The sequence below is a fragment of the Mizuhopecten yessoensis genome, unplaced genomic scaffold, assembly GCF_002113885.1.
Source record: "Mizuhopecten yessoensis strain PY_sf001 unplaced genomic scaffold, ASM211388v2 scaffold7191, whole genome shotgun sequence".
NCBI classification, from domain to species: domain Eukaryota; kingdom Metazoa; phylum Mollusca; class Bivalvia; order Pectinida; family Pectinidae; genus Mizuhopecten; species Mizuhopecten yessoensis.
Window position 1 is genome coordinate 6901 of NW_018406926.1, and position 14215 is coordinate 21115.

At 38.8% G+C, this 14215-nt stretch overlaps 4 protein-coding genes across 4 annotated transcripts; all 4 read right to left on the reverse strand.

The window, feature by feature from the left end:
- Positions 1 to 508: 508 nt before the first annotated feature.
- LOC110453198 (involucrin-like) lies at positions 509 to 4118 on the reverse strand. The gene is made up of 6 exons (XM_021502051.1): positions 3954 to 4118; positions 3705 to 3791; positions 2649 to 3323; positions 1453 to 2600; positions 708 to 1412; positions 509 to 600 (listed from the first exon to the last, which is right to left on the reverse strand). Exons 1-5 carry the CDS (start codon positions 4116 to 4118, stop codon positions 740 to 742), a joined length of 2748 nt encoding a protein of 915 aa, XP_021357726.1. The 3' UTR covers positions 509 to 600; positions 708 to 739.
- LOC110453199 (vertnin-like) lies at positions 3703 to 5383 on the reverse strand. The gene is made up of 2 exons (XM_021502052.1): positions 3954 to 5383; positions 3703 to 3791 (listed from the first exon to the last, which is right to left on the reverse strand). Exon 1 carries the CDS (start codon positions 5099 to 5101, stop codon positions 4220 to 4222), a length of 882 nt encoding a protein of 293 aa, XP_021357727.1. The 5' UTR covers positions 5102 to 5383; the 3' UTR covers positions 3703 to 3791; positions 3954 to 4219.
- Positions 5302 to 6138, reverse strand: LOC110453200. Its single transcript, XM_021502053.1, has one exon. It carries the CDS (start codon positions 6115 to 6117, stop codon positions 5302 to 5304), a length of 816 nt encoding a protein of 271 aa, XP_021357728.1. The 5' UTR covers positions 6118 to 6138.
- A 986-nt stretch (positions 6139 to 7124) lies between these two features.
- On the reverse strand, positions 7125 to 10986 carry LOC110453201. Its single transcript, XM_021502055.1, has 3 exons — positions 10951 to 10986; positions 8137 to 8176; positions 7125 to 7568 (listed from the first exon to the last, which is right to left on the reverse strand). The coding sequence occupies exons 1-3, from the start codon at positions 10984 to 10986 to the stop codon at positions 7201 to 7203; spliced, it is 444 nt and encodes a 147-aa protein (XP_021357730.1). The 3' UTR covers positions 7125 to 7200.
- Between the last annotated feature and the right edge of the window lie 3229 nt (positions 10987 to 14215).

The window sequence follows — 14215 nt, forward strand, 5'->3', positions numbered from 1 at the left end:
TGTGTCTCTGATATCGTCTAGAAACCTAAGATATGGAATAAATACGTATACTACAGTCGATAAACGAATATGAAAATTTGTAATTATTTACTAAACATTATTATCTACTGCTAATTTATCGTAACTAGCCACTATAGATAGGAAATCTCGATTAAAATAGTTATCTTCTCAGATCGTTTTATTCCATTTCGTTTTCAATCATTCCTCGCGTTTCGTTCCACCTACTTTCAATCCATTCCGTTCCTGTGAGCAAAACACGTTTCGTTCCGTTCTATTCGCGTTTCGTTCCAAACAGTGAAATTATTTTCGTTCCATTCCGTTTTGGCCTTGTTTCATACCGTTTTCATTTCGTTCTCGTAGCGTTTTCATTGCGTTTTCATTCCACTCCGTTTGTCAACTGAAACGCTGACACCCCTGTACAACTGAATCAATATGAAGACTTCTTTGTTAATGCACACATTCCCATTCACTAACAAACCACAGCAATTACCTTGACATAGTATGGCCCTTCTCAGGTACGGCCTCGATCTCCTGTGCTGGCTGCAGATCTAGCTCGATCTCCCCCGATACCTCGGAAGATGTATCCATCTCAGTTGATGCCTAGGGAGAAATTATACTGTGTTAAGTTCATTATTACAAGTACTTTCAATGTCATTTCATATGATGGCTCACTTTAAATTGCCAAATCATTTTGAACTATTACTCACCAGTGTCTCCTCCATCTGCAATGACTCTGAAGCTACCCTTCTTTCCTGTGGTGGCCATGGAGCGGTCTCTCTTTCCTGTGGACGCTCTGAAGCTGTCTCCCTTTCCTGTGGTGACTCTGAAGCTGTCTCCCTTTCCTGTTGTGGCTCTGGAAGTGTCCCCCTTTCCTGTAGTAGCTCACAAGCGGTCTCCCTTTCCTGTGGTGGCTCTGAAGCTGTCTCCCTTTCCTGTGGTGGCTCTGAAGCTGTCTCCCTTTCCTGTGGTGACTCTGAAGCTGTCTCCCTTTCCTGTAGTGGCTCTGGAAGTGTCCCCCTTTCCTGTAGTAGCTCACAAGCGGTCTCCCTCTCCTGTGGTGGCTCTGAAGCTGTCCCCCTTTCCTGTGGTGGCTCTGAAGCTGTCTCCATTTCCTGTAGTGGCTCTGGAGCTGTCTCCCTTTCCTGTAGTAGCTCTGAAGCTGTCTCCCTTTCCTGTAGTAACTCTGTAGCGGTCTCTCTTTCCTGTGGAGGCTCTGAAACTGTCTCCCTTTCCTGTGTTGGCTCTGGAGCTGTCTCCCTTTCCTGTAGTAACTCTTTAGCGGTCTCCCTTTCCTGTGGAGGCTCTGGAGCTGTACTTCTTTCCTGTAGTAGCTCTGTAACTGTCTCCCGTTCCTGTAGTAACTCTTTAGCGGTCTCCCTTTCCTGTGGAGGCTCTGGAGCTGTATCTCTTTCCTGTTGAGGTTTTGGAACTGTGTCTCTTTCCTGTGGTGACTCTGGAGCTGTCTCCCTTTCCTGTAGTAGCTCTGTAGCAGTCTCTCTTTCCTGCAGAGGCTCTGGAGCTATATCTCTTTCCTGATGAGGCTCTGGAACTGTCTCTCTTTCCTGTGGTGGTTCTGGAGCTGTCTCCCTTTCCTGTAGTAGCTCTGTAGCTGTCTCCCTTTCCTGTGGTGGTTCTGGAGCTGTCTCCCGTTCCTGTAATAACTCTTTAGCGGTCTCCCTTTCCTGTGGAGGCTCTGGAGCTGTCTCTCTGTCCTGTTGAGGCTCTGGAACTGTGTCTCTTTCCTGTAGTAGCTCTGTAACTGTCTCCCGTTCCTGTAGTAACTCTTTAGCGGTCTCCCTTTCCTGTGGAGACTCTGGAGCTGTATCTCTTTCCTGTTGAGGCTCTGGAACTGTGTCTCTTTCCTGTGGTGGCTCTGGAGCTGTCTCCCTTTCCTGTAGTAGCTCTGTAGCAGCCTCTCTTTCCTGCAGAGGCTCTGGAGCTGTCTCCCTTTCCTGTGGTGGCTCTGGAGCTGTCTCCCTTTCCTGTAGTAGCTCTGTAGCAGTCTCTCTTTCCTGCAGAGGCTCTGGAGCTGTATCTCTTTCCTGTTGAGGCTCTGGAACTGTGTCTCTTTCCTGTGGTGGCTCTGGAGCTGTCTCACTTTCCTGTAGTAGCTCTGTAGCAGTCTCCCTTTCCTGTGGTGGTTCTGGAGCTGTCTCCCGTTCCTGTAGTAACTCTTTAGCGGTCTCCCTTTCCTGTGGAGGCTCTGGAGCTGTCTCTCTTTCCTGTTGAGGCTCTGGAACTGTGTCTCTTTCCTGTGGTGGCTCTAGAGCTGTTTCCCTTTCCTGTAGTAGCTCTGTAGCTGTCTCCCTTTCCTGTGGTAGTTCTGGAGCTGTCTCCCTTTCCTGTAGTAGCTCTGTAGCAGTCTCTCTTGCCTGCAGAGGCTCTGGTGCTGTATCGCTTTCCAGATGAGGCTCTGGAACTGTGTCTGTTTCCTGTGGTGGCTCTGGAGCTGTCCCTCTTTCCTGTAGGGGCTCTGGAACAGTCTCTCTCTCTTGTGTTGTCTCTCTTTCCTGATGAGGCTCTGGAGCTGGCTCCCTTTCCTGTGGGGGTTCTGGAGCTGTCTCCCGTTCCTGTAGTAACTCTTTAGCGGTCTCCCTTTCCTGTAATAGCTCTGTAGCTGTCTCTCTTTCCTATTGAGGCTCTGGAACTGTGTCTCTTTCCTGTGGTAGCTCTGTAGCAGTCTCTCTTTCCTGCAGAGGCTCTGGAGCTGTATCGCTTTCCTGATGAGGCTCTGGAACTGTCTCTCTTCCCTGTGGTGGTTCTGGAGCTGTCTCCCTTTCCTGTAGTAGCTCTGTAGCAGTCTTCCTTTCCTGTAGTAGCTCTGTAGCAGTCTCCCTTTCCTGTGGAGGCTCTGGAGCTGTATCTCTTTCCTGTTGTGGCTCTGAAACTGTCCCTCTTTCCTGTAGGGGCTCTGGAACAGTCTCTCTCTCTTGTGTTGTCTCTCTTTCCTGTGATTTTTCTGGAACTGTCTCTATTTCCTGTGGTGGCTCTGGAGCTGTCTCTATTCTCTGTGGTGACTCTGGAGCGGTCTCCTTTTCTTGTGGTGGCTGTGGAGCGGTCTCTATTCCCTGTAGTGACTCCGAAGCTGTTTCTCTTTCCTGTGGTGACTCCGAAGCTGTTTCTCTTTCCTGTGGTGACTCTGGAGCTGTTTCTCTTTCCTTAAGTTGCTCAGGTACTAACTCTACCTCCTGTGATGGTTCAGATTCAGAAGTTGACTCTGTCTGCAGAGGTGACAAGGTATCTGTATTTCTCCCTTGTGCTAGCTGGAGATCTAGCTCTTTCTCTTCTGGTTCATTTGAAGATATCTCAATCTCTTCCAATACCTAGGAAGGAAGCATATTGTGCTAAAATTAATACCAGTACCTCAGATCCTGTCTTTTATGATGTCTCATTTGTAATTGTCATATTATTCAATCAATTAATGTAATAGTGTTATGGTCCTATGTAACACACATTTTATAGCACCATAACATAGTTTGTTAAAACATTCAGAGTAGTTATATTTTATTTAGATTTTTCACTTTCTTAACATCATTTTGTGAAGTTCTAGGAACACGGAAAGCAGATTATCACAACTTACTGAGTACAGTTCACATGACCAAATGGTGTTATAGCTATATAATGTAACAACACGTATTGCATTCTCTATGCATTGCAATGGGGGAATGTAGAGCAAATGTAAACTATTCTGAATTAATACTCACAAGTCTCTCTTTCTGTTGTTGTGGCTCAGGGGTTACGTCCATCTCCTCCAATGCCTGAAAAGAGGTTTCATCCATCATTGATGATGCCTGGGGAGAAACAATATCAAATTATACTAAAATCAATACCAACACATCTGATGGTGTATTTCATGATATCTCATTTTCAGTCTTGTATTATATTCTATCAATGCTATATATTATTTAAAAACATAACTATGATTGCACAAATTAGTATGAACTATTACTCACCAACGTCTCCTGTGATGACTCGAGAGTTGTCCTCATCACCGGTGGTGGCGTAGGAACTGCAGTTGCCTCTTGTGGTGGCGGTGGAACTGTATTTGCCTGCTGTGGTGGCGGAGGAACTACATTTGTATCCTGTGGTGGTTCGGGTGTGGGAGCATCAGCTATCATGTCCAATCTGTCAATTTCCAACAATAGAACAAAGTGATTTGGGGTCCAGTTAACCCTTGTCATGTCAGTCCGAGTTGTAGTCCAGAAAACATGTGCTGGGGTTATAGGTTTCTCATAAATTGACGGCAATACAATCCTATGAAGAGTGTTTCGCAAGCTTGGTCTGGATAGCATGACAATATAGGACATTCTAAAACATTAGCTAATGCATGTATTTGCCATATTCCCATATAGCGGCCAAGATTCACACACTTGAACACTTCCAACTTGTAAATTTCCCTTACAATGTTGTCTGTCAGATGAACACCTGGTAGGTACAGATCACTGTACATGGCATATAATTCTGGGAGATGCTCTTTCAAATTTGTTCCTTGCCTAAGGTAGTTATTATCCAGGTAGGTCGTCTCAGTGAGGGCCAGTTCCATCACTATTCTGGCTCGTATTTCAGGGTGTTCTTCATTTCCAAAGGCAACTAAGCTTCCACATCGAGGAAGACAATTTCCATCACCTTTAACTGTTACAGGAAACTTGATAGCACCCATCACATCACTAGGAGCTAAATCCATTGAGGTTTCGTCTACTTTGTAGCCTTGCATGATGTATAAATCTGTGGGTTTCCCTTTGATTTCATTATGAGCAACATCTTGCTTGCACTGAACAGACACAGCAGCTAGCTCTTCAAAGTCTTTACAACTTTGAAGTCTTTTCAGTATTTCCATGAAATACTTTGATCTGTTTATCGAAGGTACAGGTGCTCTGTTAGTCTGTCCTGTAACATGCACCTCTGTATCAACACAGTTCTGCATTCCTTTACTTGTTCTTGCCTTCGGGTTGACAGTTTGTATTTCCTTTCTTGTACCAGCTGCTATGCGGGCACTGCTTCGTACTCGTTTCTTTGTAACTGCATTGTTTTGCACTTGGTCAGTCTTTACTTTAGGCTTCTGGACTTTCTTAGTAGGTCTCCTCTTTTTTTTTATTTGCATTTCTTGTTGTCACATCTGGATTGTTCTTCTTCATTTCTTCCACCTCGAACAGTTCTACATCACTTGAATAACTTTGACTAAGATCTGGCAAATCCTGACTAGAATTGTTGGCAGTTGTAGGTAACCTCTTGGTAACCAAATCATGTTGTCTGAAAGGTTCTACAATGGAGGCCATTTCATTTTCACATCGAGAAGTAGCGTTATTTCCTCCTACACAAACCCTGCAAAAAGCAAGACAGGTTTTTCACTTCAACAACACCAGACTGGACTCCTCTTACACAATGTATCTTTCTAGCCAAAGTATACAGTGGGAATTTCAGCCTATTCCTTTTGATGTCAAACACCAGAAAGAATGCTCGCAATGTATGACAACATTTATCCTTGTCAACGTGGCTTTCATCCAGTGTAAGATTTTTGACACAGTAGTTGTACATGTCTCTGGCTGTGCGGACTATTACTTCTCTCCTTTCTACTGCTCTTTTTGTAGCCTGCTTAACTACAGCTCCCAACCCATCACATGGACCCTTACCATGTCTGGATCCGAAATTTTTTATTTCCACTGTGAAGTCATAGTCATCAGAAGTGATGACCATAAATGGTTCTTTTGATTTATATTGACAACTACATCCATCAGTAAATTGAACTTGATGTACAATTTCCACAGATTTTGACAAATGTTCATCTAGGGTCATCAAATATGCATGCACTGATGATGCATCATGTTTGAGATCTTCCGAAAAGCACACCATGCTCTCAGTCACAACATCCTTGCAGTTCCTAGGTGGGCATCTGTAATAGGCAACTGTTGTATGGACAGTTACTTGCTGATACTGCCAGTGAGCAGACTGGATTTCATCCTGATAGAATGTTCTATAGTTTTCAGCAAAGTCTGCTGTCAAAACAATCCAACCATTAGGCATATTTGTTCTGATTTCCACGAACTGCGAATATTGCCACGAGGCGACAAACAGGTGCATGGCCAAAGGTCCAATCTCACTCACCAATTCTTCTACCATTTCTTGAACTGTACCATTTTTTGGAATCAATTATATTTTCGTTTGAACTTTACTTCCACATTGAATTTGTCGGTTTTCCCAACACTCCAATGTGACTGTTGTGTCGTTGCTGCAGTATAATTTCTTTCTTAAGGTACCAAGGCAACATTTTTCACAATTCCTGTTTAGACATGGCATGTGATGATATTTCCCTTCTTTTGGACAAAGACTTTCACCCACTATATCATAGATATTTTTGTAGCTCATGAATGGTGACAATGCTTTAATTTTCATTTCCACATTTGTACAGTACTCGCACAAACACTGACGAAGTTGAGTTTTGTTGGCTGTCAAGACATTTTTTGGTCTAAGTTTGCGGAATTTGTCAAGACTGATCGACCTTGTTCCTTCTTCACAGTAGATTTTGTGAGCTTGTTTTGTTGTTTTAGATAAAACTGACCGGGAAATTAAACTCTTTTTGGACACAGACTTTCTGTTTGGAATTTCTACAGAGATGTTAGGATTTTTGTAGAAATTTTCAATAGTGTTAACGTCTTGGTTGAATGCGTCACTTCTTCTTTTTCTTTCTACCTCCTCTTCCTTGATGTATGATGTCCTGATTAAGGTTTTCCATTGAATACCAAGCGTCTTTCGTAAGTCAGATCGACATGAAGTCCTTTTGGCATGTTTTATCATTGAAGAGATCAAATTGTCTCTTGCAACTTTTTGTTTCATACATTTTGATTTCAGAAAAGTTTTCACACCTTCAGTAATTGCCTTTTCTGCTTTCATTTTTCCTTCGCTTATGGGGCTGCAGGCAGTAGCAATTCCACTTGTATGAAGCAACTTCTTTTTCTTCGGAGTGGCCCTTTTCAGGATACCTCCAACAACTTTTAGCCATTTCATTGGAGTTCTAGGTAATTTCTGGGAACATCTATGGACAGCTTTTCTAAGTGATGCTGTTGATTTGTAATCATCATTTTCTCTAAATAGTTGTTTTCTAGCGTTTTGTATTTTCTCTTTCTTTTCTGTGTATGCCTGTCGTCTCTGCAAACTAAATTTTCTTTTTTTAGCAGAGGATTCCTTTAAACGTGATTCTCTTTTCTACCCTCTCCAGTATTCCCTTTTCTTTTTTTGAGATTCCTCCTCTATTTTTTTCTCCTTACGTGTTAAGACTTTTGAATTGGAACATTGTTTAGTTTTCTGTTTTTCTATAAGTCTTTCTCGATACCTTCTCATCCGCTCTCTTGTTGCAGCATTTGATTTAATTTTCCTATCTTCTGATAAGGAGGCTATGTACATTTTGTGTCTTAGGGACTCTTGTGCCCTGTGATGTTCCAGTTTTCCTGTTTGGGAAAGTTTTTGCAGTTTTGCTGCATACCGTGCTTTCCCGACAGATGGTTGCTCAAGCCCTGCATTTTCTTCATCTAATTGGACAATACTTTTACGCTTCTTCCTCAGATTCAATGAACCTGAAAAACAAATAAAGCTAAGTTAATCTGTGGTATACTCCATTTTTCCATCCATAATCACAAAATGATCCTGTATTCAAAATATTCTGTACACAAAGTTCAGTTTGAATATAAAACTGATATCTGTTAGACCTAGAAAAATGTATCAGGTTTTGATCAGAGATGAGATGAAGTTTTATGAACTAATGAAGGGAACTAAACAAGATTTTAATGTGATGAAGAATAAAAAAAAATCAATACCATGGGGATGAGACTGAATGATATGGAAGAGTGATGGACTTCAGCATCATATATGTGTCCGATAGGGCTTGGATGATACACTTGTTACACTGATTGATAATTAATATATAAGTATCACAATATGCTAGCTGTAATATTACTTGGTAAAACTAGAACATGCTTGTGAAACATAGACATGCCCCTACTCCCCCTTTGATGGAAATGGTGCAGAGTTATGAACGCATGAATGACCATTACATAGCACATACAGCCTGCTCATGGTCACAATTAATATCTGTGGCATGTCTGGTCACTATACACGAGGTCAGATGTTACACAAAATACTTACATAGTGTTCCAGAAGGACCGTCTTCAGAAGAATCATCTTCCTGCAAGATAAAATTTGTAATTTGATTTGCCGGTTAATAGTATCACGCAACTTCGACTCTTTGCGGTACACAAACTTGCTAACTTCGCCACTTTACCCGTGTCGTTTTGACACATTCCTACAGACAAGATTGAAGAGTTCAGCAAGATTTTACCCAAGAACGACATTTTAACCACAGAGTAATAAATCTGATGCAATTCTTCGTTATGTTTCCCATTACATGGTATTTATCAATTCACAACGAAACGTCCTGAAAAGTTGAGCCTACTTTACTCGAGTTTATTTATCCGATTCAATAGTATTATATGACTTAAAATCCTCGAAAAATTTACAAGAAATGGTCCTGACCAAGGGCTGGTTTTGGATTGTTCTTGAGTACCGTGTACACCCCTTTCTTGACACTTCATTTTCCCCTTAAAAAAGTGTGCACTATATATTAACGGTAGTGGTTGGTCAGACATAAAATATCTAAATCAGTCAATAGCAATTTATAATACGACAGTTTAACCCTTCGGTAACCTCAAAGGTGCCTGATTCATACTCGGAACATCTTTAGGTTATATGTAATTCCCGTCGGGAATTTGGAACGCCTTTAGGTTTTATGCTATTCCTGTTTAATAAGGAATTCAATATCTGTGTTATCCAAGAGCTTGTAATTAGCGCCTGGTATATTCCGACAGAAGCAAGATACACAACAGCCCTCCTAACAGAGGTCAAAATCTGGGACTGAAACCAAAATTAATAGTCCCAAGGGGTGACTAAAAATAGATGTTTTCAATGTTATGTACACCACATAAACACTGTATTGAAAATATTTAGGTTTGAAATTAAAGTTGGGTTGTTGAAGTAAAACATTCAGACAATGTAAGTGGAAAAACAACTCCTACTATTGCAGTAAAGACCAGTTTCTCAATACCCAAAATGTACGTAACATGAAACCTTGACACAAAAAAAAATTGTGTCAAGGTTACCTGCATGCTTCTACATGGTTAATTGAAAATTATGCCTAAATAAATAAGACAGCATTAAAACAATTATTCTACATTAAAGATGGAAACTTTTGTAGTATAGTTTATCTGTTTTGACGCATAAAGGAGACTGGATCTAAGGTGTCATTGGATGTACATAACGTTGACACAAAATACTGATGCCGGGGAAATAATTCTATGTTGTCAATGTTATGTACACTACATGTACAGCAAATTAACAGATACAATTTATGATGAAAGATACTTTGAAAAATTATAAGGACAACAAAAGGCTATAATGATGAAAATTTAGGAATTTGACAGCATCAAGGCCATTTTCTTGATATTGAAAATGTATGTAACGTGGATGTTTGACACAAAAATAAATTGTATCAAGGTTACCTGCATGCTTCTACATGGTTAATTAAAAATTATGCCTAAATAAATAAGACAGCATTAAAACAATCATTCTACATTAAAGATGGAAACTTTTGTAGTATAGTTTATTTGTTTTGACGCATAAAGGAGACTGGATCTAAGGTGTCATTAGATGTACATAACGTTGACACAAAAGACTGATGCCGGGGAAATAATTCTATGTTGTCAATGTTATGTACACTACATGTACAGCAAATTAACAGATACAATTTATGATGAAAGATACTTTGAAAAATTATAAGGACAACAAAAGGCTATAATGATGGAAATTTAGGAATTTGACAGCATCAAGGCCATTTTCTTGATATTGAAAATGTATGTAACGTGGATGTTTGACACAAAAATAAATTGTGTCAAGGTTACCTGCATGCTTCTACAGGGTTAATTAAAAATTATGCCTAAATAAATAAGACAGCATTAAAACAATTATTCTACATTAAAGATGGAAACTTTTGTAGTATAGTTTATTTGTTTTGACGCATAAAGGAGACTGGATCTAAGGTGCCATTGGATGTACATAACGTTGACACAAAAGACTGATGCCGGGGAAACAATTCCATGTTGTCAATGTTATGTACACTACATGTTCAGCAAATTAACAGATACAATTTATGATGAAAGTTACTTATTGAAATTATAAGGACAGCAAGACACTGAAATAGAAAATGAACTATTCATTTCACTAAAATTTGACTGCATCAAGGCCATTTTCTTCATATTGAATATGTATGTAACATTGAAATCTTGACATCAAATCGATTTTGTCAATGTTACATACATGTGCCAATGTGCAAAATCAAAAATCCTGCTCAACTGAATCAAATTGTAGTGTGATATTACCGTCATATTAAATATAAAAACTTATTATACTGATTTTGTTTTCTTGGAGGGTAGAATAAATGTACAAGACAAAAAGGTTGCTGTTACATAACATTGACACAAAATACCAAAATTGATCAACTACAATTCAGGTCATTGTTACGTGCACCTATTATCTTGCTTTTCAGGTGAAAAACAAAAAATCCATAAACAAATCTTTAAAAAAACAACAACCTGTACATCATTGGACGTTTCCCTATAAATTGTCATCATATAACGATTAGCTATCACGAAAGTATTCCTACAACATTAGATGCACGTAACATTGACATATGAACACTGACACGGTTCCTGGTGTCAATGTTACCTGCAAAATTATGTGTACTCAAATTGTACCAATTCAGCGGTCGTAACATCTCATTTTTATTCATTTTGAGTCATCGAGATATCTCTATAGCGAAACTTTGAAATTTGGGGTTTTACTAACGAAAGGGGCCTAGTTTTAGCTGATAAGTGCACGTAACCATTTTGGAAATCTTGGAAAACAAACCTTGACCGGTAGGTCCTCCTCTCCTGTACCCGCCATGTTCTCGCAAATACCATACATCCGGTCCGTAAGTGATGTAGTGATGTCGTAAATCCTAATCATTTTAACGATATCAAATTTCGATCAAGAATTTAAAAAATGAGATGTTTTAAAAGTTTTAGCCCATTTTACTTATATTGACGCGAAAGCTTACACATGATTTAAGTTCTGTGTATTTTTGAAGAGTTGCCGTAGATTCAAAATTTACGACATTCAGTGTGAACCTATGCACACGGCGATAAGATTACGTCATTCTCGCTTACTTAATGGTTATTCGCGACTATTTCAGCTTGCAGTTTGGTGCACGTAACAGTGTTGACACGAAATGTTACGTGCAACAAGTGTTTTTGCATTTGCTTTTATAAAAAAGCAGTATGTATCACTTGCATGAAACAGCGATTTTTGAAAAATAGAGACATTTTCTCGTCCTAAAAAATCAAAAAAAATCTTCAATAACGCGACACACATATTAAACACAATCGATATACACGCAGTGTGCTAAAATGTCACGCTTTTATTGGCAGTTTTTAGGTAAATCCATACATTTATTACAGATATTGAAATTCTCAATAACTATATGGTAGATTTATTTTGTTTCAATCATTGAGAAAACACTCTTGTAACTTTGTAAAACGTTGAATAGTCCATGTAAATGCTCTAAATATCAAAATATAACAACATTTATCAAATGGACACCATAATCTCAAATACCGAATTCTTGCCCATGGGCAAGAATTCAGTATTTCAGAATATAGTGTGACATTGAGGAATAATAATAAAAAATTGTCCCAGGACTTCAATTTAACATTTTTGCATTGCTGAAGTTATGCGTTTACCGAATAAAGAAAAAATATAGAAATAAATTCAACGCCAATCTTGTCGGACAGACATTTAATGAATTTGGTGCATGTAACATGGACAACATATCCAAACCTAAATTATACTTTCTCAATCAGTAATTAATGAAAATCTTATGTTTGCCTATAGAACCAAGTTACCCAATACCTTGTATAAAGTTTTATTTAGACATTTTCATCTTCACTTTTTCAGTGGGTTTTTTCTTGTTGCTTTGCATTTTTTTCGTGTCAATGTTACATACAACTGTATACACTCCATTCCTTGCACCAAATGAAATGCAGTTTTCAAGGAAGGAGAAATTTTATGATACATGAGGCATGAGTCAAATTTTCCTTACCACTAAATATATTTTCACTTTTCTACCACATAGTAATTCATCATTCGTAAATTTAGTTGTATGTAACATGGACACAAAAAATAAAATAAATCTGACTTGTTACTTATAAGACTCGAACCATATAATAAAACACCATTTTATATTGGAATTGTAATTCTTTAAAGTAATTCACTACCTTTTAATTTCAGACTGCCTATTGTCCAATTGTTGAAACATGTTGCAGGCTTTGTTTATTCAAAAGTTTTACTAACCACCTGTTGTTTCGGGTTTAGTTAAAATTGACATGTTGGCTCAATTTGATAATGCTTGCCTAACTGAAGAGTCCTACATGCACTGTATGGGCCCGTAACTCCAATAGGACGAAACACACCTCACATCTGCATTTTATTGCATAAATATTTTACTGTAACGCTTAAGGAACTAGGCAAATGGCATCAGCTTAAAGCCCAAGTTAAATTAATTGACTTTAACAATTGATTTTTACAAGATTTGAGGTGTGTCTTAGGGTTAGCATTAAAGCAGAGGAACATGTTAACTGACCTGGGTCTCAACACTTCATCAAAATTGATGATACAATGACAACTAAAGTGGAACAGAAGCAGAGACATGAGTTAGATAGTTCCACCATTAAGCATGTGTATGAGGGGTGGGAGGCATTTTATCAAGGACCCCATTACACATTAAATATTGAAAGTGTGGATTTAGTCTCACCACCTACACAGAATAGTTGAGAATTTTTTGTTGTCGTTCTGTTATGGACTTTTCTCATGGAGAATCTGACACTTCACGAAATAGTAAAAAAGACAATGTGAATGTTGTGACAATGTCAGCTTTTATTCAAAATAATACTGATTTCCTTTGAACGAACATTGTGGTACAGGCATCACCATTTTGATGGAGCTCACATGCTCCCAACTTTCCTCTATCCTCTTTGGCCAATAAAACATGTTTTTCTTTGAACACATATACTTGAGTAGGACCTCGTCTCCATCCAGCTGTACAATCTGAAAATGTATAATGTATGCACTTTAAAAGCTGTGTCTAAAAAGATCAGCAGCAATTGAAGACATCCAGATAATATGAACCTTCATATGGGACTGAGATTAAAAATCTGCATACAAAAATTAAATGGCAAAAATTATCTGATTATGCATGATTACATGGGCGTTGATTACATTAAGCTTCACTTTTGACACATCTTGCACAATGACAAATTGATTACCTTACACTGATTTTAATATTTTCAAAGGCATCAACAAGGTCGCACCATATTCTGCAGCAATACATTTTCATGGTTTTTATTTAACAATGAATGAGTAATGCTTGCAGTTGATTGATAATTCTTGGTGTAGTTCCATTTTACATTATTCAGGAAATGAACCATTTGCATCCTGGTGCTATATTCACAAATATAACTCGCACTAAAGGGCATTTAAGTAACTTAGGTCTGTTCCAGTTTCTACAGTTGGGAAAGAGATGAATTTTTACTAAATATAGGCAGTCCTATGGGAAGTGTAAATGTGTACGAATTATAATTATTGTAAAAAAGGCAAAGAAAATCCCTGCTCCATGTGTTTAAAACTGAAACAGACCTACACACAAAACATGTTAGTAATATAATGTGAAAACAGTTAAACAACGAAATCAACTGCAACTCATTTACCTCTGCGACAAAGTCTTTGAATTTTTTCCCCATCGGGATAGCCACTTTAACAAGTTGGCCTTCTCTGAACCTAAGCAAGAAATCATTACAGGATTTGTAAACTTTGTTTTTAACCTTACTGTCACCTCTAGCATAGTTCATACAGGGGTGTCAGCGTTTCAGTTGACAGATTTTGCGTTTTCATTCCGTTTTCATTCCATTTCATTCGCGTTTTCATTTCATTTCGTTCTCAAGATTCAATTCGTTCCGTTTCCGTCGCAGACTGTTTTTTTCGTTTCGTTCTGCTTCGTTCCATGTTAAATCCTCTCTACCCTAATCGTTCCGTTTCGCTCCGTCCCAGTCCGAGTGGAGCTTTCGTTTCGTTCCGTTCT

Excerpts from the sequence above, each read along its gene's own strand:
- LOC110453198 (XM_021502051.1), bottom strand. The coding sequence starts at position 4,118 with ATGATAGCTGATGCTCCCACACCCGAACCACCACAGGATACAAATGTA. Across the intron at positions 3,792-3,953 it reads AGTCATCACAGGAGACGTTG|GCATCATCAATGATGGATGA; the intron begins GTGAGTAATAGT and ends GTTTCTCCCCAG. Across the intron at positions 2,601-2,648 it reads TACCACAGGAAAGAGACACA|GAAAGGGAGACCGCTAAAGA; the intron begins GTTCCAGAGCCT and ends GAGCTATTACAG.
- LOC110453199 (XM_021502052.1), bottom strand. The coding sequence starts at position 5,101 with ATGCAAATAAAAAAAAAGAGGAGACCTACTAAGAAAGTCCAGAAGCCT.
- LOC110453200 (XM_021502053.1), bottom strand. The coding sequence starts at position 6,117 with ATGGTAGAAGAATTGGTGAGTGAGATTGGACCTTTGGCCATGCACCTG.
- LOC110453201 (XM_021502055.1), bottom strand. The coding sequence starts at position 10,986 with ATGGCGGGTACAGGAGAGGAGGACCTACCGGTCAAG. Across the intron at positions 8,177-10,950 it reads AGGAGGACCTACCGGTCAAG|GAAGATGATTCTTCTGAAGA; the intron begins GTTTGTTTTCCA and ends TTTATCTTGCAG. Across the intron at positions 7,569-8,136 it reads CGGTCCTTCTGGAACACTAT|GTTCATTGAATCTGAGGAAG; the intron begins GTAAGTATTTTG and ends TTTGTTTTTCAG.